The sequence below is a fragment of the Bos grunniens genome, chromosome 4 (genome assembly GCF_055505025.1).
Source record: "Bos grunniens cultivar Pamir isolate PY7600 chromosome 4, Bosgru_T2T1.0, whole genome shotgun sequence".
Taxonomy (NCBI): Eukaryota; Metazoa; Chordata; class Mammalia; order Artiodactyla; family Bovidae; genus Bos; species Bos grunniens.
In genome coordinates, this window is record NC_141168.1 from 21374479 (window position 1) to 21400659 (window position 26181).

The 26181-nt window shown below is 50.3% G+C and overlaps 1 protein-coding gene across 5 annotated transcripts; it reads left to right on the forward strand.

Annotated features, from left to right (window-relative positions):
• Positions 1-444: 444 nt before the first annotated feature.
• WDR91 (WD repeat domain 91) lies at positions 445-25762 on the forward strand. Of its 5 annotated transcripts, XM_086395536.1 has the most exons (15): positions 445-594; positions 1926-2105; positions 2681-2887; positions 4562-4645; positions 5628-5758; positions 7144-7309; positions 15545-15700; positions 17404-17597; positions 18065-18215; positions 18822-18916; positions 19057-19225; positions 20673-20781; positions 21549-21661; positions 22913-23110; positions 25231-25762. In XM_086395536.1, the coding sequence occupies exons 1-15, from the start codon at positions 472-474 to the stop codon at positions 25393-25395; spliced, it is 2241 nt and encodes a 746-aa protein (XP_086251662.1). In that variant the 5' UTR covers positions 445-471; the 3' UTR covers positions 25396-25762. The 5 variants fall into 5 exon arrangements, 4 of the variants coding, with proteins under 4 accessions (XP_086251662.1, XP_086251663.1, XP_086251664.1 ...); XR_015162045.1 differs by lacking the exons at positions 22913-23110; positions 25231-25762 and adding an exon at positions 21251-21394; XM_086395537.1 differs by lacking the exons at positions 21549-21661; positions 22913-23110; positions 25231-25762 and adding an exon at positions 21251-21420.
• The last annotated feature ends 419 nt before the right edge of the window (positions 25763-26181 follow it).

The following is a 26181-nucleotide window of genomic DNA, read 5'->3' on the forward strand; positions in this document are numbered from 1 at the left end:
ACACAAGTTACTTTGCCTCTAGGACGACAGTTTCCCCCATTTGTAAAATGAGGGCAGGCAGAGCACAGAGGATTCGGCGCTGTAATGCCAACGATCAGGGCATCTCAGCCCCCAGCCCGCCTCGTGACTATCTGGGATAATCTCCAAGGTCCAGCCCTACTTGACTTGGACGGCAGCCGCCCCTTTCAATAACTCAGATGACACAGCCGCCGCCGGCGCTGCCAGTAAAACCCAGCTAGCAGTGCTGCTTTCTTTCGCTCTTTGAGCTGGGTGATAGTGACGAGAGCAGCTGGGCGGGTCCGGGGGCGGGGCGGAGGCGGGGCCATAGGCGCGCGGCGCGCAATGCGTGCGCGCTGGTAGGCCGGCCTCGGCGTGACGGGCCGGTGCTCGCGCCCGGCCCCGCCCCGCGCGGCCTTAGCTCCGCCCCTTCGTCCCTCACCCGGCGCAGCCCCTCGCGGCGCTGGCGCAGAGATGGCGGAGGCCGTGGAACGCACTGACGAGATGGTCCGAGAGTACCTGCTCTTCCGCGGCTTCACGCACACTCTGCGGCAGCTGGACGCCGAGATCAAGGCGGATAAGGAGAAGGGCTTCCGGGTGAGGGGCCGGCGAGCGCGGCGCGGGCAGAGGCGGCCCCGAGGGAGCCAGGAGCTGGCTGTCCCCCAGCACTGCCCTCCGGGGCGGGAGCGGCGCTGTCACCGCGCCAGGGGGATCATTGCCATCAGTGCGTCCGGCACTCGCTTGACAGATGAGGAACTGAGGCCCTGAGAGGGGACGTGACTTGTCTGAAGTTGCCAGCGAGTCAGGAGCATTGCCGAGGCCGGAGCCCAGGTGCCCTGACTCCTGGTCCAGGGCTCTGTTCTTCACCCCAGTCTCCCAGCAGGTGCCGGCCAGTCATTGGCTGGATGGGGATGAGGTTTGAGGAGCTATGGTTGGGTAGACGTTTGGGTTTGGGGAACAGAAATATTCTAAAGTCGGCTTCCAGTGGCATTGGGAGCAAAGGGGTCTGCAGCCCGTGTTGAGCTAGGTATTTGAAATGGCTTTGTCAGTGACCCATTGGCAGTTTTGCTTCACCTCTGAGGAAGACCTTGTTGTACATTTGAAAACATAACTTTGCTCAGACATGATTTTCTGTTGAGTTCTTGGAAGTTATATGTGTGTGATTTGTGTGTATGTCTGCTGGCTTCAGTTGGCATTGGCAGGTGAGTTGAGAGAGGCAGTGAGCTAGCAGCAGAACACCGGAGGGGAGTTAGGAGACCTGGGTTCTTGTCTTGCCAAAGTTAGTGGCTACTTGGTGGTGGCTAAAGCAAATCATTTCAGCTCTCTGAGCCTCAGTGTCCTGATCTGTAAATGGGGTAGGGGGGGGAGGTGGTTTAGAATGGTATCAGTATTCAAAACCTGTTCCTTCTTGTGTCCTCCGATATGAGTGCTCCTCACAAGGAGGGGACCCCTTTTGGCTGACACTCTCAGCAGCTGCCAGGGCTTTAGTGGTGCTTAGAGGACTTGAAGGAAACAGTATATCTAACATAAGCCTTGGAATCCTGGAATGGAGGAGGAGCATGGAGGTTGTCTCACTCCCTCTTTTTTGCTTTCTGAAATCTTAGGTCACTAAGACCGGAGAGTTGAAGTGACATTACCAAGGTGGTTGAATAAATTAGAGCCAGGTCGAGGCCCTGGACTCTGTCTGGTTCCTGGACCTGAGTGCTTTTACACCTGAAATTTCCATGCTTGCCAAAGGGTAGAAACGCGTATCTAACATTAATAAAAAAAAACTTGAAACCTATTATGTTACAGTGTTTTGAAAGTTTTATAGATTGCTAACTTAAAGAAAAAAAAATTGAAGCATCCAGAAGCTGCAGCAAGAGGAAAAAAGTATTAACTCTGTGGCGTGAAGAGAGAATTCCGTTTTCCATCACATCTTTCTCCAGGTGGACAAGATTGTGGACCAGCTGCAGCAATTAATGCAGGTGTATGACCTGGCTGCTCTTCGGGATTACTGGAACTACCTGGAGCGGCGGCTCTTCAGCCGCTTGGAGGACGTGTACAGACCCACCATCAACAAGCTGAAAACCAGCCTGTTCCGCTTTTATCTCGTCTACACAATCCAGGTGTTTCTGGTTCAGGGATCTCTTGGTGGAGAAAATTCTTGAATCCAGAAATAGATTTTCTTTTAACGCCTAGGGACAGCTCTTCTCTGTTACTCAGAAAGGGTGGAACAGTCACAGTGAAAATTATTTTTGACTGTTTTCCAATTTTTTTTTTCCCCTTCTCATCTGTAGATCATCTGACTTATCTTCCTCATTCCTATTTCTCGTCTTGTCTTAAGCACATTAGCCTGGGTGGTGTTTTGAAGAATATAAGAAGCTGGGTTAAAGTTTGAGTAAAAAGGTTATGACTGACTTGTGGGGTGGGGGATAGTAAATCACTTAGGTTATTTGAAAATCAACTAGGAATTAATTTTTAGGGTGGCATTTATCACTAGAGCTTTAAACAAGCTTCTTTGAAGTTATAAGGAACTTGAGAAAAGAGTGATGATTTCTTTTATGAAAAGTTCATAGATCACGTTTGGTGACTTGCTCAGGAGGCCAGTATTCAAAGGCTCTCTGTGATGTGGTGGTGAAGAGTCTCACCTCTGGCCTTCTGTCTCTCTCCTTTCTTTGCCACCTCTTCCATGTCTTGGCAGACAAACAGAAGTGACAAGGCTCAGGAGTTCTTTGCAAAGCAGGCCTCGGAGCTCCAGAATCAGGCTGAGTGGAAGGATTGGTTTGTCCTGCCCTTCCTGCCATCCCCAGACACCAACCCCACCTTCGCCACCTACTTTTCGCGCCAGTGGGCCGACACCTTCATCGTGTCCCTGCACAACTTCCTGAGTGTCCTGTTTCAGTGCATGCATATCCTATCAGTGGCCGGGGGGCTGGCAGCCCAGCCTGAGGCCAACCGACCACGAGATCAGCGGCTGCTGCCCTTAATGCAGTCATTTCTTCTACCAAACGCCCAAAGATCATCATGTTGTCACGTGATGGGGCTGGGCAGACTGTGGTTATTTTGATCTGGGAGGGTGGGAGTTGTAATTCTTAGTTCTGCTGCTGAATAGTTGACATGGGTGGGTGGGGAGACTGTCCTCGCAGTAGGGGGATAGGAGCCCTCAAGTAGGGCGGGGCCTCTCCCAGCAAGCACAGCGAAACCGACCAGCCTCCAGAGCACCCTCTCTGCGCATGCTCCATGCCCCCGCCCCAGGATTTCACTGGGCTTTGTTGGGGTTAGGTAGGGGGTGGAAACACTTCTAGGGCTGGAACATCCTTTCTGTGTTAGTGTCTGGGTCACTGTCTTCACAGGGACCTCAGGGTCCCTCAACTTGTCAGAGGACAGGGCAGCTTTAAGAATATGTGGAGAGATTTAGGAGAGAGAAAGGACATAAATAATTTCCAAGCCTACCTTATGTACCCTTTTGTTGTGGAAAGCTGGGGACATCCTCGCTCACTTGTGCTCTCTGGCAGGAACTCCCCAGTAGGAGAAGGGGGTCTGGTTCGAATGGGGCTGCCTGGTGAGTCGCTGATAAGCTGGGCGTTGTGGAGGCCCACCCATCATTGCCTTTTGGTCTCTGGGAAGACCGTCTTCTGGTGGAGGTAGGAAGGGAGTATCTCCTCTTGTGCTGGGGTGAATGTGAATTACCCACGTTGGCCCTTTTTCTCCCCCTGCTGCCACTCTTCATCCTGAGGGCTTTCAGACAAAACTCGCAGGGGGCCCAGCCCAGAGGTGGTCAGGGCTTGACCCCATGGGCCCTCCAGGGAAGCTCGCTGCCTGACTGAGGCCCTGCCAGCATAGTGCTCTTCTGGACTGAAGCTGTATGAGGTGGTTGGGAAAGACTGACACTGTGACCTCATATGTGGATCCTCCTAGGTGGCTCCTAGTCTGCAAAAAGCTTGCTTCTCAGCCTGAACCTTTGCCAGGGAGAGGCTCACCCTGAGGAGGGGAAAGGCGAGCAGCCAGTCCTTCCATGCAGCTGGTAGAGCAGCTGGCCATGTGCCCACAGATCCACTGGGCTGGCTTTTCGCTGAATGTTGCTAAAGCTTAGACTGAGTGTCAAGCCCTCAAGATAAACTCTTTACTGCTGGCATTTGGGAGAAAGCATCAGGTCTGGATGTATGTCCTCTGTGGGCTAGCCAGGCAGGTTGTCAGGTGTCCGTGAGTCTGTCTGAACGAAGTCAGGCCAGACCCAGGGTCAAGGGAGAGACTGGTCATAAAGCTGTGAGAAGCCCACAGCACATTCAAGGGTGTTGCTGCAGTGTCTAGAGTGTTTGGAATGGCTTTTAATCGTTTTGCAGGCAGGCTTTTTCTTTTAAAACATGTTTATTGAATTGTGTTATTGCAGAGTTTGTGATAGAATATATATTTTAATTGGCATTTTTTCCCCAGCTTTGTTGGAATATAATTGACAATGAGACATTGTGTATATATATGTATATAAGGTGTAAAACTTGAGGATTTGGTGTATGTATGCATTGTGTCATGACCACCGCAGTCAAGTTGATTAAAAGGCAGGCTTATTCTTTAACTCGGTACACCGGTTCCTGTAATCCTGAACTTTGATGCGGAGTGCCAGAGGACCAACCAGGTTCAAGAAGAGAATGAAGTTCTGCGCCAGAAGGTTTGTTCTGAATGTCACTTGCTCCTTGGGAAGCACTTCTGCTTTTCATGTGTGAAATTAGGCAGTGGCGGTAGAGGGTGAGTCAGTAGAGGACAGCACTGGTCTCAGGGGGCAGTGAGTCACCAGAAAGGCAGGGTTGGGAGCTGTGACAAACCTCTGAAAACCAGAGGCAGGGTTGCTGTTTTAAGTCATAGCATGAGCAATGTAGTAACAGTCGTGAACTTTTAAGAGGAAAACGACTCTATGCATGGATGTCTCTTTGCAGCTAACCTGCTTGTATATCTCTGCTTCCCATTCCCAGGCCTGTTCCACTCATCCCCACATCTGTCTTGTTTATAGCCCAGATATGATTTAATTTTTCTCAGGTTTTTCTACTTTGGTAAAAGAACAGCTCCTGGGGAAGCTCACATTTGCCTTTCCATTTGCCTGAGCATTTCTCTACCCTTGAAATTGATGCACCATCAGAAAAGGGAGGATTTTTTAGAAAAAGGAAGCTTATAAGCTGTTTCGGTTTTGGGGGTTTAACGTTCTTAGGTTTGGGCCTGTGTGTATAATTATCTTCAGGGAAAAAGTAAAAAATGCTGACCTTCATTAAAAAAAAAATTTTTTTTCCACCTGAGTTCCAAAGTCTGGTTTTGTAGATGCCCAAGAGGAAAGCAGGAGTGGGTGGAGCTAGTTTTCTCAGTGAATTCGGGAAGAAGCAAGTCAAATGGTAAAAGGGAAGCAAGTCAAATGATAAAAAGCAAAAAGAAGTAGGTTCCATATTATCTAATGGTCTTTAGTTTTCTCACCTCCTTGTCATCAAGTCACACCAGCCTCACCTATCTTTCCTGCCTGTGAAGAGTGAGACGGGCTCCCCAAGGCTGAGGGCGAGTGGCCTTTGAGTCAATGTGGTTGGGTTTTGGACGTGATGTGTCTGATCTTCCCCAGGGAGGGAAGGCTAGCTGACATCCCCATCTCACTCACCCCCACCTCTATGTAGCTGTTTGCACTGCAAGCCGAAATCCACCGACTGAAGAAAGAGGAGCAACAGCCAGAGGAGGAAGAGGCCTTGGTCCAGCACAAATTGCCTCCTTATGTCTCCAACATGGACCGCCTGGGGGACTCAGAACTGTGAGTGTGTGCCGTGCCCCTCCTCGCTCTGTCCCCAGCGTTCTCCCTTCCTCCTGGTGATGCCTCCAAATTGCCAGGAACCTCCTGGGCTCCCACTGTTCTAGTCTGAGTTTTCTGTGTCTCTGGGCCTGACCAGAGGCAGGGGAACTACAGGCTCTGCCAGGAGCTTGCACATCCAGGTGTGTGCAGCCTGGGTTAATACACGCAGCCGTTGTCGTGAAGCCCTGGGAAGTTTCTGTGCTCTGAAAGGAGCGCCTCGTGGATGTCAAGATTGCCCACGCATTTCTCCATAGAAGCATGCTCTTGTCTCAGGGTTCAGAGTGGTAGGCAGGTTGGGAGAGAGGTATTTGAGCAGCCTTAAAAAACAGCCATTGAAAGCCAAAGACCCAGATGATGATGATAATAGCAGTGAAAGAGACCGCAGGCACCACCGGTCCCAGGATCAGTGATTGGTGAGTCAGGATGCAAACCCAAGTAGTCAGATTCCAGATCTTCCTGTGGCCCAGTCCTGCAGCAGATGAAACTGCTCTGGTTTCTTAGCTAGTGCCTGCTGATGGAAGTAAAGTGCAAGCCAAAAATCGAACTTAAAAACTTTCAGTAGCTAGGGACGGGGGAGCCTGGTGGGCTGCCGTCTATGAGGTCGCACAGAGTAGGACACGACTGAAGCAACTTAGCAGCAGCAGCAGCTATCTTAAAAAAGGTAAATTTTAATGATATTTATTATTTAGCCCAGGCTTCCCTGGTGGCTCAGATGGTAAAGAATCTGTCTACAAGGTAGGAGAATCCAGGTTTGATCCCTGGGTCAGGAAGTTCCCCTGGAGAAGGGAAAGGCAACCCACTCCAGTATTCTTGCTTGGAGAATTCCGTGGACAGAGGAGCCTGGCAGGCTACAGTCTGTGAGGTCTGACACTCGTGTCAGCAGAGTCCGACACTACTAAGCGACTTAACACTTTCCGTTTTATATAGCCCAACTCTTTCAAAGTATCATTTCAACATATAATGAATATAAAGTATTCATGAGCTATTTAACAGCTCTTTTTCATGCTAAATCCGGAATTCCAGTGTGGATTTTATGCCTGCAGCACTTCTCCATTTGGACTGACCACATCTCAGGTGGTCAACACCACATGTGGCCAGTGGGCAGTAGACAGCTCTGCTCTGAGCTTTACCACGGCCCTCAGAGCCACAGCCTTCCCCATTGTGCCAGGTAGGCTGCGAGCTCCCTTTGTGAAAGAACACCAAGCATCGGGCCGCCTTAAAGCCCAGATGTGCAGACCTGGCCGTGGCTCTGGTTACTAGCAGCATCCATAGCCCACACGGTGCGTGCCCGGGGTCTCCCAGGTCCCATCCAGTGCCGTGACCTTGTGCTGTGTCTGCTTGTCCAGAGCCATGGTGTGCAGCCAGAGGAACGCCTCCCTATCCCAGTCGCCACGCGTGGGTTTCCTGTCCTCGCTGCTGCCTCAGAGTAAGAAGAGCCCCTCAAGGTTGTCGCCTGCCCAGGGCCCCCCTCAGACTCAGAGCTCGGCTAAGAAGGAGTGCTTCGGCAGCCAGGTAGGTGCAGGGCCTGCCTTTCTAACTCTCGCCAGGAGGCCTCCGACACCCCACGCGTCACCCACGTGAAGACTTGCCTACCCTCCCTTTGGACCTGCAGGTGGGAGGGTGGATGGTGACAGGAGGAAGTGTGCTCTGAAGGGTCCCTTCCCCTTTCTCATCATTTCCTCTAACTCACGTGTGCTTATGGCTAAAATTTGGTTATTCAAGCATGAATTCAAGCGATTCTGGACTTTAAAATTTTTTGGTGATAGGAAGTAGTGTGTAGATAAAGAGTAAAGTTCTAGATCAGTGTGGTATTTCTTTTACTACAAGTTCTTATTTTCTGATACTACAAAGGATTTTTTTTTTCTTTCATAAAAGCTTGCAAGAGAATTTCTTTTATGCCAGCATATGTCCAAAACTGACTAGTTTTCCGAGCGGAGATGGTCAGAATTCATTGCTTTCAGAAATGCTGGCCAGAGTGAAGCTTTCACAGATCCAGAGTTATACTTTATTGCTTGGGTAGGGACTGTTTCCCTCTCGAGATTTTTATTGCAGATACAGTAGGTTGTCATCATCTCTGCCTCCCTCTCCTGCTGCCCTTGGGCTGAGAACAGTTGCAGGTGACACAGCAGCATGGGGCTGCCTGGGGAGACGGGGCTGTCCACACTGCCACTGGGATGCAAGGGCCTTTAGCACAGCATGTGGATTTCATACTGTTCCTCAGTGCAGATGCTGAGCAGGACATGGGGGAAGAAAAAGCATGGGCTTCGGACTCAGGCAACCTTGTTTAGCATCCTTGCTCACATCTCCCCGCCCACTTGGCATGGGAATGATAAGAGCATTTACTCCCTATGGGGAGAGGTATTTGAGTTGAAATGAGAGCCCTCGGTATATGCAGTGCCTGGCAGATTATGAGCTCACAATACGTTGTAGTTGTTGTAGTTGGGAAGGTTTTAGCCTGTAATAGATGATGTATGGAGTGCTACATCCCTTGAAATGTACATGAAATGATGAAATTCAGTTTCATTAACTTGAAAGAAAGCATGGAGATGGGGTCTTTGTGCTTTGGCCTGTGGCCATATCTTTACATGTTCAGGCACTAAACTGAGGGTGAAATGGGATTGGAAATGTTTGTGAGGTTCCTATTCAGGAGACAAAGGTAAGAAGGTGTAATTTGCAGCAAATGTTCCTTACTTTACCTTTAAAATTTATTCAAACAAAGCTTCTGGCATGTTAACAGAGCAAAGGTAGCACTCTTTCCATGTCCTGGATATAGACGATAAATGTTCTCAATCTGAAAAATCCAGTGGTTGGCTCACTCGTTTTCTTTAATGATATATTTGACTCAGCAGTGATGTTTCAGCTCCAAAAATAACTAGTATATCTGAGATTCAAGAAAATCTTAGAATTTAGAGTTGGAGGAAGTTTAAAGGTCATCTGGACCACCTCCTATTGGCTGGAGGGTGGGCCAGATGACCTTTATTTGATTGATTTCCCCCTGTGCTGGGGAGCTCACTGCTTGTGTTTGGTGGGGGGCGGGGGGGGCGGTTGGCCTGTTTGAAAGTTGTTAGTTGAAGCCTCTGTGATTTTCAGTCATAGGTCGTAGTTTTGCCTTCAAGCTGCATAGAATAAGGCTTCTTTCTGTCTTTTCCATGCTAAACACTATGGTCATTCCTTCCTTTCTGCCCTATTTACCCATGTGGCGTGATTTCTAGACTCCTCACCATCCTGGTTCCCTTCTTTTGGAGGGACATTCTAATTTTTTAACTCCCCTATATGGTTGATGGCCAAATTCGAGTTTACAATTCAGGATGCTCTCTTACCAATACCAAATGCTGTTAGTTATATGATCACTTCCTCTGATTTTAATGATATATTGCTTTTAACTCAATAGAAAATGACTTTTTTTTTTTTTTAAATAAGCCTGGGTCAGGAAGATCCCCTGGAGAAGGAAATGACAACCCGGTCCAGTACTTTTGCCTGGAAAACCCCTTGGACAGGGGAGCCTGGCGGACTACAGTCCATCGGGTGGCAAAAGAGTCGGATATGATGTAGTGACGAAACAACAGTTGTAAGCCTCAGTCATATCAGCATTTTTCCCCCTGTGATCGGCCCCTGTAACTGTTGTTGTTAGCACTGAAAAGTTTACTACATCATAGACGTAAAGTCTACAGTGATACATTCTCTGTGCTTTCACTCTGAATCTGGGGGCAAAATTTTGCAAGTAGCTGTAAACCCACAGTTCCCAAGCTCTTCTGGGCTCTCTGTTATAGAAACCCCCTCAGGCACCTCCTCAGCAGGCTCCCCAACTGCAGTGTCACCCCATCCTCCCCTCCAGTTACAGTTTCACTCCTTCCACACCCGCTCAGTCGCCTTGCGACTGCGAGGGGGAGTTATGGTTATTACAGAGATAACCTCTAATTGACGGTAATGTAAAGAAAGCAAAGCGTCCACAGACTTGTATATTTGTAACTCTTATTAGTATCAAATTATCCTATAGCTCCCATGACATCAGCAGGAAGAATGCTGCCCCTGGGGCCGTTTCCATGGATCTCAGCAGGATGGAGAAAAGGGAGTCCCCCTCCCCATCTTTGATTCTGTAATTTCTCTGTTACTTGGGCCTGTCTTCTGGGTAGCTTTTTTTGCCTCAGGTGAGGCCAAACTACTGGAACTTGTTTTCTGTTCCACTTGGACGATTGCCTGGTAAGTCTATTCAGGCTGCCGAAAACGAATTTAGATCCTTCTCTGGAGTGAGAGGAGAGAAGGTCAGATGATAAAGCAGGATAAAGGTACCTCTCTTGAACTGTAGGAGACAGGTAGATTATGATAGATTGGGACAAGATAATTTGGACTGTTGGAATGTTACATGAATCCAGTAGTGAAGATTTTTATAAAGTTTGCTCTTAAAATAAAACTTGGAATTACTGGGTGTGTCCCAGTGAACATTTACTTAAGTCATATGCCTTTGTAGCTGGACACAGGTTTACTTTACCTACTTATTTAGGTGTTTGGTGGATAGCTGCACTCATCAGCTTTTAGTGTGCTATTGTTTTTTGTTGATGTTTCCCCTTCTCTTGTATGGGGATTCCCTTGTGGCTCAGCTGATTATCTTAGATACAGTTTAAAGAGAAGCTCTAAGTAGGATCTGCTAGGTCACGTTTAGGTCTGTAGCTCTCTTGGTATAAATTACCCTATCGTTATAAAGATAGTTTTTCTTATTTATATGTTAACACCTGTTTGAATTTTCATTTTGGAGTCCTTTCCAGCCTGTAATACACTGGACAGCTTCCTTACCGTCTTGACTCAAGAAGGAAGTACTGCTTTTGTTCTTCCTAATGTTGTAACATACTTGCTGGGGAAGTCTTACAAGTGCCTTTTGTGTCCGCTGGAGGAATTTGAAGTCTATCTTAAGCCCCTCTATTCCATCCACTTGGGCCAATTGAATTGGGTACTCTTAACACCACCTGTTTGGAGAGAAGGCAATGGGACTGAGCGACTTCACTTTCACTTTTCACTTTCATGCATTGGAGAAGGAAATGGCAACCCACTCCAGTGTTCTTGCCTGGAGAATCCCAGGGACGGGGGAGCCTGGTGGGCTGCCGCCTGTGGGGTCGCACAGAGTTGGACACAACTGAAGTGACTTAGCAGCAGCAGCAGCAACACCACCTGTTAGAGGAAAAGACACCGTGTATCAGGTGTAGCAGGTGAGTAAGGACAGACAAGCATTCCACCAAGTGCCTGTGCCTGTTCTGCATCCTTCCCCACCTTTGGCCCCAAAGTGGGATACCCCTGTAGTCTGTGTACTTTCCCGGGGCATGCACACAGTAGTAAATGGATGCTTTTCCCTTTTCTTTTCTTCTCAAGTATCCAGTATAAAGATTTCTTGGTCAGGCTGATAAGTCTGAATCATAGTTGTGCCAGGCTAGTTTGCTTGCCAGGATCCCACTATTTTGAAAAACAGCTGTCAACCCAGGAAGCTGATCTTCCTCCTCTCAGCACTGTTTTTGTAGCTAGCTATGGGGTTCCCATTGCCACCTTTGTGGTCCAGAAAACATGGCCTTTACTGCCAGCTCTTTTATCTTTTCTATCAGAATGGTAGAGCCTTTGGAGATGTGTTTTGGAATTCATTTCTAGTTTTATTGAGTCCTGTTTTTTTTCTTAGTAAATCAAGCTAAAGGTTTGTCTATTTTGTTTGACTTTCAAAAAACCAGCTCCTGGTTTCAATGATCATTTCTATTGACTCTTCTTTCTTTTTTAAAGATTTATTTATTTATTTTTATTTTTGGTTTTGCTGGGCTTCATTGCTGCATATGGGCTTTCTCTGGTTGCAGAGAGCGGAGGCTTCTCTTCTTTCGGGGCACAGGCTCTCGGCTTGTGGGCTTCAGTCACTGGGGCTCATGGGCTCTACAGTGCAGGCTCAGCAGTTGTGACGCACAGGATTAGTTGCTCCATGGCCCGTGGGATTTTCCTGGACCCGGGATCGAATCCATGTCCCCTGTATTGGCAGGCAGATTCTTAACCACTAGACCACCAGGGAAGTCCTCTATTGACTTGTTAATCTATTTCTTTGTTTTCCTTTCTGATCATTGTTATTTCCTTCCTTCTGTTAACTTTGGGCTTTGTGTATTCTTCTTTTTCTAGTTTCTTGAGGTGTACAGTTAAGTTGTTTACTTGAAATCTTTCTTTCTTCCTAATGCAGGTGTTTATTATTAGAAACTTCCCTTTTAGAATCAGTTTTGCATAGGTTTTGGTATATTGTGTTTCCATTTTTACTTGTCTCAAGACATTTTTTGATTTATCTTTTGGTTTCTTCTGGGACTCATTGGTTGTTCAGGAGCGTGTTGTTCAGTCTCCATATATTTATGAACTTTTTAGTTTTATTCTTATAATTGACTTCTAGTTTCATCCATTGTGATGCTTGCTATGACATTAATCTCCTTACATTTATTAAGGCTTACATTTATTAACATATGATCTATTCTGGAGAATGTTACATGTGTGCTTGAGGGTGGCATGTTCTGTAAATGTTTATTAAGTTTACCGGGTCTAATGTGCAGTTTAAGGCCAGTGTGCCCCTAGTGATTTTCTGTCTGGATAATCTCTTCATTGGTGAAAGTAGGCTATTTAAGCCTCTACTATTGTTGTATTGCTGCCTATTTCTCCCTTCAGGTCAGTTAATATTTGCTTTATATATGAGGTGCTCTGAGGTCAGGTGCATAAATATTTGCAAATATGATGTCCTCTTGTTGAAATGACCCTTTTATCATTATAAAATGGCCTTCTTTGTCTCTTATTTCAGTCTTTGGCCTAAAGTCTCTTGTCTGGTATAGTATAGCCTATAGGGGTTTTCCAGGTGGCACAGTGGTAAAGAAATCTGCCTGCCTATGCAGGAGAGGCAGGAGACACAGGTTTGATCCCTGGCTTGGGGAGATCTCCAGAAGGAGGAAATGGCAACCCACTGCCAAATTCTTGCCTGGAAAATTCCATGGACGGAGGGGCCTGGCAGGCTACAGTCCATGTGGTCGTAAAGAGTTGGACATGACTGAGCAACTGAGCCCGTTATAGCCTCCCCTGTGAAGTTCCTTAGTCTGAGCAGTTTGCCTTCTGGATCAGTCAGAAGGAATAAACGGATGTGTGTAATGAAGGTTGGCAGCCTTGGATCACCTGCTAGGGAGTGAACCACCCCCCACTCCACCACCCACCCTGGACCATGTGAGGGAACATGGTTCACTCAGGACCACGTGTTACTTTTGGGAAGGTAAGAGAAGTCATCTTCCACTTTCTAAGACGAAGGGACCTGTCCAGAGCTCCTTGGACCATGGGATGCTTCTCCAGAATGGCCAGAAGCACTGAGAGAGGGGCCTCTCTTGGTTGTTAATTAGATTCCAGGATTATGACATTCCTTCTTCTCTTTTCTATTCAGGGTCACTTTCTTTCATGTGCTTCCATCATGGTTTTGCTTTCTTCAGGTTTTTCAGAGCATGGGGCCACTGTCAGATCTGGGTGTGAATTACAGTTCTGTTGAGTTTTCCCTGTGCAGAACGAGAAATTAAACCTCTCTACACAACTGCTCCCCATCTTAAAATAATGCCTTATCTTTAAGGGAATGTTTGTAAGATTCTTAGCGTGGTACCTTACATATGGTAAATGCTCAGTGAGTAATATATATTGACATTATTGTTGTTGATTTTCTTCTTAGTTTATTTTTTTAAAAATCTTGACTAAGAAATTTACTGTTCCCCAAATAAGTCAGAATTCAGAGATCAACCACTCTAGAGAAACTATCTGTGACAATCACAAGTACTTGGAGGTGTAATAAACACCTTCAGGTACCACTGGAGGTCGCTTCAGTCAGAAAAACAAAACTAACCAACCCTGTGTATGTCAGCCACAGTTAGGCTCCTAATAGCCTTTAAAATTTCCTTTCTTAACTGTTCATATGACCTCAGGGTCCCAGGGAATCTATGTCAATCATTTAAAGTTGTTTGGTGTTAACATAAAATATAACAAGTAGAAGAACTAAAAGGCCACCTGTAGACTTTGGTTGAATTTATTCTCTTTGCTTAGGACTTGTGTACAAATGATTTGTGAGTATGTTGGTCTCAAACTGAGTGGCTATTGGTATCTATATCCCTTTGCTAAGAGTGTTAAAAAAAAAAAAAAAAAAAGGAGAGGGGGTAGGAGTGTGAGCATCATAATTTGTGGGAATTAGATTAGAAAAAGAGAACCCAGGCAGATCATCTGGAAAGGTGATTAGGTGGCAGCTCCTTTTTAAAAAGCTCTAGATTAGAAATCTTCAGTCTCTATGGGAGTGGGGTGGGGATTATATACTCAGTTGTGTTCAACTCTTTGTGGTCTCATGACTGCAGCTCGCCAGACTCCTCTGTCCATGGGGTTCTCCAGGCAAGAATACTGGAGTGGGTTGCCATGCCCTCCTCCAGGGCATCTTCCTGACCCAGGGATGGAACCCATGTCTCTTGTGTCTCTTGTATTGGCAGGCAGCTTCTTTACCACTAGTGCCACTTGGGAAGCCCCAGTTAGTTGCTCAGTTGTGTCTGACTCTTTGCCATCCCATGGACTGGAATTCTCCAGGCAAGAATACTGGAGTGGGTAGCCATTCCCTTCTCCAGGGGATCTTCCTGACCTAAGGATCCAACCCGAGTCTCCTGCATTGCAGGCAGATTCCTTACTGTCTGAGTCACCAGGAAAGCCTGGGGTGGGAATTAACTGAGTTCATTTGCTGTAACGTTGGTTGACTTTATCTCATTGCTATCAAAAGGAGCCAGAAGATGCCAGTTTCTCTCTTGTCCAGTTTATTCTGCCCCAAAGTCCTTGAGTTTCCAACTATTTCTGTTAAAAGACTTTATGGCTGCCCAGTAATCATTTCCAAATACCTCAATATTTGTTAACATTGACTGGCTTAGTCATGCCCTTGGCCCAAAACAAGAGAGGGTATTGTGTGTCTTTTTCCCCTGTAGAGGGGTGATTATATTTTGCGTAATTTTTTTTCCTATTGCTGAAACACATTGTTGCTTTTAAATATAACACCAGCATAGGGCCTGATCTGCCTCATAACTGTTGCTTCGCTAAGTGCTAACTAAACTAAATAAAGTTAACTGTTGCAGATTAGATCAGGAGGATATGTGTGTATCTACCTCCAGGCAGTAGATGTGGCAGGCAGAAAAGTGCTGAGGAGTTGTCCTCTCAGGATGGGGGAGTGGAGAACAGGAAGGAGGAGGTGCAGACTGCTCGTGTTTTGCCCTTGACCTTGCTCATGGGCTGAGATAATAACATGTTTTTTTTCTTAATATTTATTTATTTAGATTTGACTGTGCTGGGTCTTTGTTGCTGCGTGGGCTTTTCTCTAGTTGCAGAGAGCAGGGGCTACTGTGTAGCTGCAGGGTGCTGACTTCTCATTGTGGTGGCTTCTCTGGTTGCGGAGCACGGGCTCTAAAGCACGCAGGCTTCAGTCCTTCCAGCTCCCGGGCTCTAGAGCACAGGCTCAATAGCTGTGGCACACGGGCTTAGTTGCTCCCCAGCATGTGGGATCTTCCCGGACCAGGGATCGAACCTGTGTCTCCTGCGTTGGCAGGTGAATTCTTTACCGTTGTAACAGCAGGGAAGCCCGAGATAGTAACACTCAGCATGGACAGGGAGGAGCCTTACATAGGACTACTTGGCTCCTGCTCCCCTCCTTGCCCAGGCCCACGTGAGAAAACACATTTCACAGACTGGTGTCTCATCCTCCAGACCGCCAAGGGCAGGGAGCCGGCCGGCGCGCCCAAGGATGGGAAGAGCCTCTTCGGTGGGCTGGCCCCTGGGGAGTCCAGCTGGTCACAGCACCGGCAGCGGCGCCTGCAGGACCACGGCAAGGAACGGAAGGAGCTCCTCTCCATGACTTTGCAGGTGCAGCTTGGCCTCAGTGTCTCAGGAACACCCCACAGACCCTCCTCCGTGGTGGAGAGCCATGGGATATGGCAGCAGGGAGGGGTGGTGCAGGGCCTGCTCTTACCTCTCTTGATTTCTTTTGCTATGCGTTGTGTGGTTTTGCCTAACTGGCTTTAACCACTTGCACTTTGGTGGTTTTATTCCAGAATAATCTGGTTTTCCAGTGATCCCTTTTCCCGATGTAGTGTTGCCCTAAACAGGGGCCATAAAATGCTGGCCTCTGAAGATGTCCAGAAGACGAGCTCTGTGAACAGTGGGTTTGGGACCCCCTGTGTGCTCTGTCCTTCCCCATGTTTAACCGTGCCTGTTAGTGTGCTCATGTTACGGGTGCTCGGAGTCCGGGGAGAGGGTCCCCTGGGTGTAACCCAGCATCGCCCAGACTCGCTCAGTCACGGGCCTTTTCTCTGCACTCCCTGCTGGATTCGCTGCCCTGAGGGCCATGTGCCCACAGGGCTGCCGTGCGGCGGCCCCGGCCCTTGCCAGGCTGGGTTCAGAGACTCTTCTTACTGGTGAATGTGGGTTGGGCTTTCCCTCCCTGGTAGTATAAGCTGCTGCTTCTTCAGTGAAATACTCGGGATTGAAGGCAAAGCCCCAAGGGATTTACTGCCTTGTCACCTTGTTGACCGTTTCTCTCCTAATCCAGGCTACTTGCCTGTTTTAAAGGCATTTTGGGGGTTAGCAGCCCTGAACTTGTTCCGGTCCGATGGCATAGAGCCTTCTGGCTTGCATCTCAGGTCCTTCTGGGCTGTAGGATTAAAGGTGCACCAGAGCTCAGCCACTCCCGAAGGCCCCTCTGAGCTCTGAGGTCTCTGTTCCTCTGTTCTTTTATTCTATTTTTTCTGTAAAACTGCTCTTTCTGGGTCCCTGAGGAGTGCTTCCAGGAATCTCCAGAACCAGGGGGGTGGTAGAGAGCACCCTCCTGATGCTCCGTGGCATCACAGTTATGCCTAGATGAGCAGGTGGTAATCGTGGTGGCCAGCAGCCAGTGCCCTCAGGAGGCAGGGATGGACAGCAGCAGCCCCCTGGGTGGCAGAGTGTGTGGGTACCATTTGGTGCCCTGCCTTGCTCTGGCTTAGTTGCTGTCCTCGGGCCTAGCCCATCACCCCAGTCTCTTGGCACCCCTTCCCAGGAGGAGGTGCTGGTGGGCGGCCAGGCTTACGTCGAATGGACCTGGCTTCACGTCGGCATCCCACCCCCGGGGCCAGCTTTTGATCCTAGGCAAGGTTACTCCAGCTTTCAGTCTTAGTTTCCACAGCTGTAAAATGGGTTACTAACAGGATCGCAGATGGTTGAGGGAGCACTACATGAGACAGTCGGTCGTGTTCGCAGTGCCTGGCGTGCAGTGGGCACTCCCTCCCTCCCTGATTCTTGTTATCATTGGCCTGGTCTGTCAGGGTTGTGCGTGTCCTGGGTCTCGTCAGCTGGGACCGGGAGCCCGTGGCCCACACTTCCCTCCTCGTGGTCTCTGGGAAGGGGCTGCCAGTGAAGCAGGCTCTTGGAGTTCAGAGCTCTTTCTTTTAGACCCCACAACCACCAAGATCCTCCCCCAAAGGCCGTGGCCTGGTGTCCTAGACACCCCCAGCCTGTCCCCAGATATGGGGAGCAGCTGGGCCCAGCGCTGACCCCTCACCTCTGACTTGTGCCCGCTTTGCTTGACACAGTGTGCGGAGAAGAAGCCCGAAGCTGGTGGCCCAGAGGCAGACCCCTGCCCGGAGCCCCTCGTGGAGGCGCTGGAGACGCTGACGCGGGTGCCCACTGCGGGCCCTGAGGGTGGGGGGGTCCGCCCCGAGCAGCCGTTCATCGTGCTGGGGCAGGAGGAGTACGGGGAGCACCACTCTTCCATCATGCACTGCAGGTGGGTGCTGGCCGCTGGGGGGGGGCCTCGGGGGAAAAGGGGTTGGGCTCCCTGGGGAAGCCTGCGGTCTGGGGCTGTGCATGTGAAGGCGTGGCAAGCAGGATGATGAGGGATAACAGAGATGCAGGTGGTGGGATGGCCCCAAGGGACCGTGAACTGTCAGAGGAGGGCTGGACAGCTGGCACTGGGGCTGTTGTTGGTCAAGTCAGCTCCTCCACTCCTGATCCTGGAGAGTAACGTCCAGAGGGTAGGTGATGCCCAGTGGGCCCAGCGCATAATGGATGCTTTATGAGTAGTTCTCAGACAGATGAATGAATGACTATTTCTAGAAGTAGTCCACACCCGTCCTTGGAGCTTGGGCATCTCTCAGCAGGAGAGTCAGAAAAGGCAGTCCTCTGGGCCTGGGCTGAGGAGGGTGGCAGACTCAGGCGGGGATGCTAATGGCATGCCTCTTTGTCTCATCTCAGGGTGGACTGCTCGGGGAGAAGGGTCGCCAGCTTGGATGTGGATGGGGTCATCAAAGTGTGGTCCTTCAACCCCATCATGCAGACCAAGGCGTCCTCTATCTCCAAGTCACCGCTGCTCTCTTTAGAATGGGCCACCAAGCGGGACAGGCTGGTGAGTGGTCTTGCCCGTGGCTGGACCTGTGGTCTTAAGTGAGGACCTACCAGGATTCTCCCCTGCTGCCCCAGCACCACGGGCTTGGTTGGGACTCCAAGCCGAGCCCCTCCGCTCTCTTCTCACTACGCACTCGAGGACCGCACCTCCAGGACTGTCCTGAAGGCAAAGATGGCCTCCTCTGTTTTTCCCAGAGGCCTTTATAGGCCCAGAGCCAAAGCTGTCCCCAGGACATGCAAATGGGGCTGTCACCCAGACCCATGACCAGCTGAAGTCTCTGCCGATGGAGGTGGTGGTGGGCCAGGAACCAGTGGGCAGGACCGGGGCGGCTGGCATTGAAACCGGAAGACGGGGGTTGGAGGGCAGAGGGTCTCCTTGCCAGCTCAGCCTATGGTGATACCTACCTCCCATTCCAGATTCCTTCAAGGTCAGCTCTAGTGTCTTTAATTTTTAAAAGAGGTCCATTTTAGCCGGTTTCCCCTGTACTACCTGGAGGAGTGGGGGTGGGTCACCCTGCAGCCTGCCCTCCACCCCATAGGGATGGGCCTCGCCCTCCTGTGAGCCTCCCTGAGGGGGCCTAACCCTGAGCTGTCCCTCTTCTTCCAGCTGTTGCTGGGCAGTGGTGTGGGGACAGTGCGCCTCTACGACACGGAAGCCAAGAAGAACCTCTGTGAAATCAACATCAATGATGATATGCCCAGGTGAGCCAGATGCCGCTACCCCCAGTCACTGTGCTTGGTGGGCTGGTCTTGGCCGAGTCTCTGAGCCCAGCTCCCCCTTCCTTTGTGGGCGGGCAGAGTGCTGAGCTGGGCTCCCCGCCGACACCCCCTGTGTGTTGCAGGATCCTGTCTCTTGCGTGCAGCCCCAGTGGGGCCTCTTTCGTCTGCTCGGCTGCAGCTTCGAGCCTCACTGCCCACGTGGACGTGTTGGCACCAGACATTGGCAGCAGGGGCACCAACCAGGTTCCGGGCAGGCTGCTGCTCTGGGACACGAAGACCATGAAACAGCAGGTAGGAGTTTCTCATGGTGCCCCGGGGCTGGGCGGGGCGGGGAGCACACAGGTCGCTCTGCCCACTGTTTCTTCGGTCTCTTCCCTCTTTGCTTGGAGCTCCTCACACTTTGATTTGTGAGATTTCAGAGCGTGTTGAAAAGTAGTAGTACTCCAGTTGGGCCGATTGCTGGCAACTGAAGTCATTCGGAAGGTGTGACAAACTTAGAATTCACACACAGCCTTCTAGTGGGCCCTTTTGGCTTAACTGAAAAATGTAAACATTTTTTTTAATATTTAAAACTCTTTTTTTTTGAGTAGTTTTGAAAATGAAAGTCGCTCAGTCGTGTCCAACTCATTGGGACCCCATGGACAGTCCATGGCAGTCTCCAGGCCAGAATACTGGAGTGGGTAGCCTTTCCCTTCTTCAGGGAATCTTCCCAACCCAGGGATCGAACCCAGGTCTCCCGCATTGCAGGCAGATTCTTTACCAGCTGAGCCACAGGGAAGCCCCAAAGCCTATAGCACCCAGTAATCCCAGGCGGTCTCCCATCCAAGTACTAAGCAGTTGTGACCCTGCTTAGCTTCTGAGATCAGATGAGATCGGGCGCGTTCAGGGTGGTGTGGCCATAGAAAGGGTGCTGTGAGTAGTTTTAGGCTCACAGTAAAATGGAGAGGAAATTTCAAAGATTTCCCCATGCACGCTGTCCCCACACGTGCCCAGCCTCCCCTGCTATCAGTTTCCCTCACTGGAGCAGCACACTCGTTACAATCGATGCACCTACACGGACACATTGTAATCACCCCGGGTGCACAGTTGACATCAAGGTTCAGTCTTAGTGTTGTGTGTTCTTTGGGCTTGGACAGATGGGTAATGACATGTGCCCTCCTGCCCCATTCCATCCAGCAGACATCTGTACATCTGTCCTCTGGTGTCTCCGTTCTACCTTATCCCACCCAGTCTGATCAGGTCCTTTTTAATCTTGTTATTTCTGCCTGCAGTGCAGGAGACCCTGGTTCGATTCCTGGGTCGGGAAGATCCCCTGGAGGAGGGCATGGCAACTCACTCCAGTATCCTTGCCTGGAGAATCCCCATGCACAGAGGAGCCTGGAGGGCTGCAGTCCAACGGGTCGCAAAGAGTCAGACATGACTGAGTGACTAAGCACATTTTCTGCTGAGGGCCTTTCTCAGGATTTTTAATTTTATGTTTACTTGTGTTTTCCAATTTTTTCATTGAATATTGAATACATAGAAGAGAATATTAAAATCACAGGTGTTTGGAATAAAGAGAAAACTGTAAAATGAGTACCTGCCGTGTCAGGGTTTAACAGTGGGACGCTACTGATCCTTTTTATGCTCTGGCGTGTCTTTCCTCAATCTTGGTCTCCTTCCCCCTTTCAGACAGAACCTGCCTTGGAATTGGTTTCCTATTGTCTCACATTTTAAATGTGGTTTATCCTTTTTATAGCTCCAGTTCTCCCTGGATCCGGAGCCCATTGCCATCAACTGCACAGCCTTCAATCACAATGGGAACCTGCTGGTCACGGGGGCAGCTGACGGCGTCATCCGGCTGTTTGGTAAGCGACTGTGCTCACGGCAATCCTGGTCCCCTCGTCCATCAACCCAGGGAAGAGAGTTGGGTTTTTGCCAGCTGGACTAGAGGCTACTGTGAAACCCCGGTTCAGGATTCTCCTGAGAGAATCGGTCAGCGTCTGCTTCAGGACCCCCCTAATTACCCTGGTCCTGATCTGAGTCAGTGGACATGGGAGGGGTTGGAGCTTAGCAGTCCTTCAGTCCTGAGCTCTTGAGTGATGCTGTCCTGCCCTCTTGGTATGGCCACTTCATTGTCCCTGTGAGAGCAGAAGGAGGGTGGGCTTTGGAGTCATCAGCATGTTCTTTAAAGCTCCTCACGCAGGCCTGCCCCAGGAGACCGGAACCAGCGCCTCTGCAAAGGCACCGCTAGGTGCTATATCTTTAACTGACCTCCAGGGCACCCTGGTGGGAAGTTACAGCGCCTTCCTGGGAAGGACTTCTGTGTCCTCCTAGACTTGCAGGCTCCACCCCAGGATTCCTGAACCTCACCTTTGACCAGTGAGAGAAGCTTTCATTTAAGACGGGTTAACAGAACACTAGGCACGGTGGAGGAGAGAACTAGTGAACTGAAACAGCCCATGCCGGCTCTTCACCACGGTCAGCTCTGTGACTCCTGTTGGTCCTGGGGGGGCCCTCTGCCTTCAGCTCGGCTCCTGCCCAGCAGGCACAGGGAGGGTGCGGTGCCTCTGCCTACGGGCAGGTGCCTCCCCAGGGCCCGGGTGGGAACCCTAGCGGCATCTTGTTGCCTCAGACATGCAGCAGCACGAGTGTGCTATGAGCTGGAAGGCCCACTGCGGGGAGGTCTACTCCGTGGAGTTCAGCTACGATGAGAACACTGTGTACAGCATCGGCGAGGACGGGAAGGTAAGCGGGAGCGGGCTTTGGTCAGGAAGCTCCCTTCCTCTGGCTTAGTAGGCATCTAAGATTCTAGAGGGCCCCGCAATAGCACAGTGGACTGAGTTCAGTCCTGACTGTACCTTTTACCAGTGCTGTGACCTGGGGCCTCTCTCTACTCAGTTTTGTCTTCTGTAAAACAGAGATGAAAATAGTAACCGGTCTCATAGGATCTTAGTGGGGTCTACATGAGTTCAGTGGGAGTCGACTGTCATGAAAGGGGAGGACCCACATCCTTTCTCCTGGTTGTAGCAGAAAGGACGCATCTCCCTGACCCACCCTGCTCGTGGGTTCCAGTGCGGCCAGGGTGTACTTGAGTGAGCTTGGTCACTGGGTGATCACAGCATGGGTGGGTAGAACTTTCTAGGCCGGGGGGCTGGAGACAGCTGTGCCCAGAGTTGAGAAACATAAAAAGGGAGCTGGGGAAGAAAGTAAAAATAAGTCCCCTCTTTTAGAGTCTCCCTGGAAGAATTCGTTAGGATCCCTGGGAAGGGAGCTGGGGCAGGCAGAGCTGGGATAAGGACTTACTTTTGTGTGTCCCCTCCTGGGCCTTCTGGATTGTATCCCTGTCCCCCTCTCTTATCCAGTGAAGACAGTCGTTACAAAATGCATCCTTCACTTGAAAACTCTTGAGAAAGGCTTTTTAAATCAGAGCTTGACTTGCTTCATCTGAGTTGAGTTCTCAGTCAGGAGGAGGTCACAGCAGGCAGCCTGGCCCTGAAGGAGGCCGAAGGGTGTTTGCGCTGTAGTCTCTGAGCTCGGCTTGTACTCCACTGCCCGTGTTCCATCGGCTGTGCTGCTGAGAAACTGGAAGTGTATTTGGGATTTAAGAAAAACCTAGCTAGGTTCTAACCCTACGAATAATATTAACAACAACAGTAGTAGTAACAATCACTGGAGCATTGCGCCAGCTCGAGCGATGGGAGTCCAGGCCGGTGCCTACACTCTTCTGCTCCTGACGTCAGGCCAAAGAGAAAGTTCCGACCTGGACATGATGTGTCTGACTCTTTCTAGATTTTCTTTCCTTCAAAATAAAAAAAATGCTTACATTGTGTCGGGAGGCATTGGGACTGGATGGTCATCTCCCTACCCTTCCTGGGGCCTGTGGATCCCCCTCCACTTCCTGGGGGCCACCTCACTACTCCCTGCACCCCGCCACCCCGCGGCCCTGCGCCCTGGCCACACCGCTGAGAGCCCTATACTCGTGCTTTTTGGGTGCAGTTCATCCAGTGGAACATCCACAAGAGCGGCCTGAAGGTGTCCGAGTACGGCCTGCCCGCCGACGCCACGGGCCCCTTCGTGCTGTCCGGCTACAGCGGCTACAAGCAGGTCCAGGTGCCCCGGGGCCGACTCTTCGCTTTCGACTCGGAGGGCAATTACATGCTGACGTGTTCTGCCACGGGGGGCGTCATCTACAAGGTACCTGGGGGCCTGGTGGGTGGCAGGGATGTTCCTCCCCAGAGGCCTGGGCGTGGTTGAGCTCGAGCCCCGTCCCTGTCTCTGTCCCTGCCCGGTGGCCATGGAGATGCCTCTGGCCTGGGATGGACAGCATCTGGGCCTCCCGGCTGCAGGCTGGCTCGAGGGAAACCGTGGGGATGGGAACGAGGGTGGCCTGCCTGTCCTCCTCTCTGCTCACCTATCCCTGCCCCTTGATGAGACTCTGCCCCTTTTCTGCCTGCTTCCCTGGGAATAAGAACAATTATAGAACATCGAGAACTAGGAAGAAGGGCTGTGTGTTGGTTTGGGTGAGTGCCCAGGGGGTCTGTTCCAGTTACTCTAATCTGGCCTAGATTTATTGTTTGATGAGACGTCCTGTGGGTCAAGGACATTACAAGCCACGGCTGGGATGGAAATTCAGGGGTGTGATGTGTCACATGGCAAGTACGTTGTCCACTCTGTTTTGTCCCTCAGTCGATCTGCTTGTCTTAACCGTCTCATCACAGCCTCTCTGGTTCATGCACCTTGTTTGTGTATATAATCGAGTGAAATTCTAAACCTCTCCATCTGGACTCGTCTTACCAAGTAGACGGGGGGATGAGGCTTTATGTTGTGGCCTCAGCGCGTAGTTCCAGTTCCACGTGAATGCAGTGGTGCTGTATCTGTAGGCAGAAGGAGTCACGGAGTGGGATGCTCTCTCTTGGGGGCTCACCGTCCACAGGCAGCCGTACCCCAGGGGTCAGCCATGGGTGGGTGTGGCCTTGGCACGGGCAGTGTACACCGGAGACACTGTGGCCCCTCTCCTGGTGCTCACACTCAGGTGAGAAGGAGACACAAGCATCAGTGGTGGGGACACTACAGAGCTGAGGGCTCAGAGGGGAGGAAGCCGGGTGGGGACCGAGGCCTTGGGGAAAGGGGCGCTCGGCTGTGGAGTCATGGCCTTTGGAGGAGGAGGAGGAAGGCGGGCCTTGGGGTCCCACGGGGCAGCAGGGAGCAAGAGGTGAGGGGGAAGGGGCTGCAGAAGCCCCTTCTGCAGGGAAGTCGGGAGCCTTCTTGACCTTAACAGTGGTGCCAGGGAGCCTGGGTTTACTCAACAGGGCTCCTCTTCTCTATAGATGAGGACGACTCGGGTGGCTCTTGCCCTCCCCTTGGAAATTAATTCCATAGTTTGTGTTTACTTATTTGTTTGTTTCAATGGATATTTTAATAAAAATCTTTTTTAAGCTTTATTGAGCTACAGTTGATAAATCACTCAATAAGCTATATGTTTAAGGTGTACAATGTGATGCCATCATATAAAGTTCCATAATTTCTTGTAATTGCTATTGGGAGATACTGTAAAGAGCTTTCTGTTTAAAGCCTAATTTTATTTCATTATTTAAAGACTTGGTTGAGTTCCAGGTGGGCTCTCCTTTTGCTCTCTGTATGATTGTGTGTGTGTGTGTGTATTGTTTTATTTTTGATCCTGTAGGCTTTGTCACTTGTCCTGATCAGTTCAGATCAGTTTGTAGTCAGACTTGCTCTTTAACCAATTAATGAGTTGAAAGCTTTCCCCGCCATATCCTTTAAAAATGTCAGTTCAGTTGTGTCCGACTTTTTGCGATCCCATGGACTGCAGCACACGAGGCTTCCCTGTCCATCAACTCCCAGAGCTTGCTTAAACTCATGTCCATTGAGTCAGTGATGCCATCCAACCATCTCATCCTCTGTCGTCCCCTTCTCCTCCTGCCCTCAATCTTTCCCAGCATCAGAGTCTTTTCAGACACCCACAGCAGGGTAAAGGTAGCAGAGAGAATTCTGCCTCTTAGAGTGTGTTCACTTCAGTTCAGTTCACTCAGTCGTGTCCTACTCTTTGCGACCCCACGATGTTAGGGACTTATTTCCCCCTTTGGTTAAAGGAGTAAGTATAGTCAGGAAATTGAAGGTATTGCTGGTCCAAGTGGCGAAGCTGAGACTTTCTGGCCAGAGGGACATGTGTGCCTGGGCACATCCTGGGCTTGGGGTGGCAGTCCCTGGGCTCAAGGCAGTTTGCCCCTGGAAGTGGATAAACTGCATGTGTTTATGAGCAGTGCCTGATGATGTTGCCTCCTGTCCCCTTGCAGCTGGGCGGGGATGACAAGGTTCTGGAGAGCTGCGTGAGCCTGGGCGGCCACCGCGCCCCTGTGGTCACTGTGGACTGGAGCACAGCCATGGACTGCGGGACCTGCCTCACTGCCTCCATGGATGGCAAGATCAAGCTGACCACCCTCCTAGCCCATAAAGTCTGATGGGACCCGCCCCGAGGGTCACCCACAGAAGCTGTATTATCCTAGGATGCAGGCAGAGAAGACAGGAGAAGAGGAAGCTCCCCTCACGGCCCCCTGCCGAGTGGGCAGTCTTCTGGGAGAGGTTGCCTAAAGTGCTTGGGCACTGTCCAGAGACTCAACTGGAATGGGAGCCACGTGCAGTGGTGGCACATGCTCCCCAGACATGGGCTTGCTGGGTCTGCCAGGAGCGGGTTCCAGATGGCAGGGGAAAGCTCAGGAAGAAGGAGAAGCGTTGTGGTGGCTGCTCTGTTGGCCCAGAAGATATTGGAAGTATTTTGTATATATTTGCTCAGTTTTCTTTTTTAAAAAAAGAATGCTCTTGTGGTCACCTGGCCTCTCTTTCTGGAACATGTGTGTGCAGCAGTGTGTCTGCCTTCACCTTTTGCCCTGGTGATGGTCATGGCAAGCCCAGGTCCCGTGCCCTGGCCCTGACCTCACCAGCCACGGGGTTGACCTTTATCAGAGGGTTGCTCTTGCTTCACCATAGAAATAGAACATCTTCTCTCTCCGGTTCCATTGGCCAACCAAGGTTTGTGCCATTCCTTGGTCTTTGGACTCGTGTCAAGGAAGCTATGGGCTTCCCTTGTGGCTCAGCTGGTAAAGAATCTGCCTGCAATGCGGGAGACCTGGGTTCGATCCCTGGGTTGGAAAGATCCCCTGGGGAAGGGAAAGGCTACCCACTCCAGTATTCTGACCTAGAGAATTACATGGACTGTATAGACCACAGGATCTGAAAGAGTCAGACAC

Bases quoted from the DNA above. Each gene is read 5' to 3' on its own strand.
- WDR91 (XM_086395536.1), top strand. From the start codon at position 472: ATGGCGGAGGCCGTGGAACGCACTGACGAGATGGTCCGAGAGTACCTG. The intron at 17,598-18,064 runs GTGGGTGCTGGC...GTCTCATCTCAG, and splicing joins TCTTCCATCATGCACTGCAG to GGTGGACTGCTCGGGGAGAA. The intron at 21,662-22,912 runs GTAAGCGGGAGC...TTTTGGGTGCAG, and splicing joins GCATCGGCGAGGACGGGAAG to TTCATCCAGTGGAACATCCA.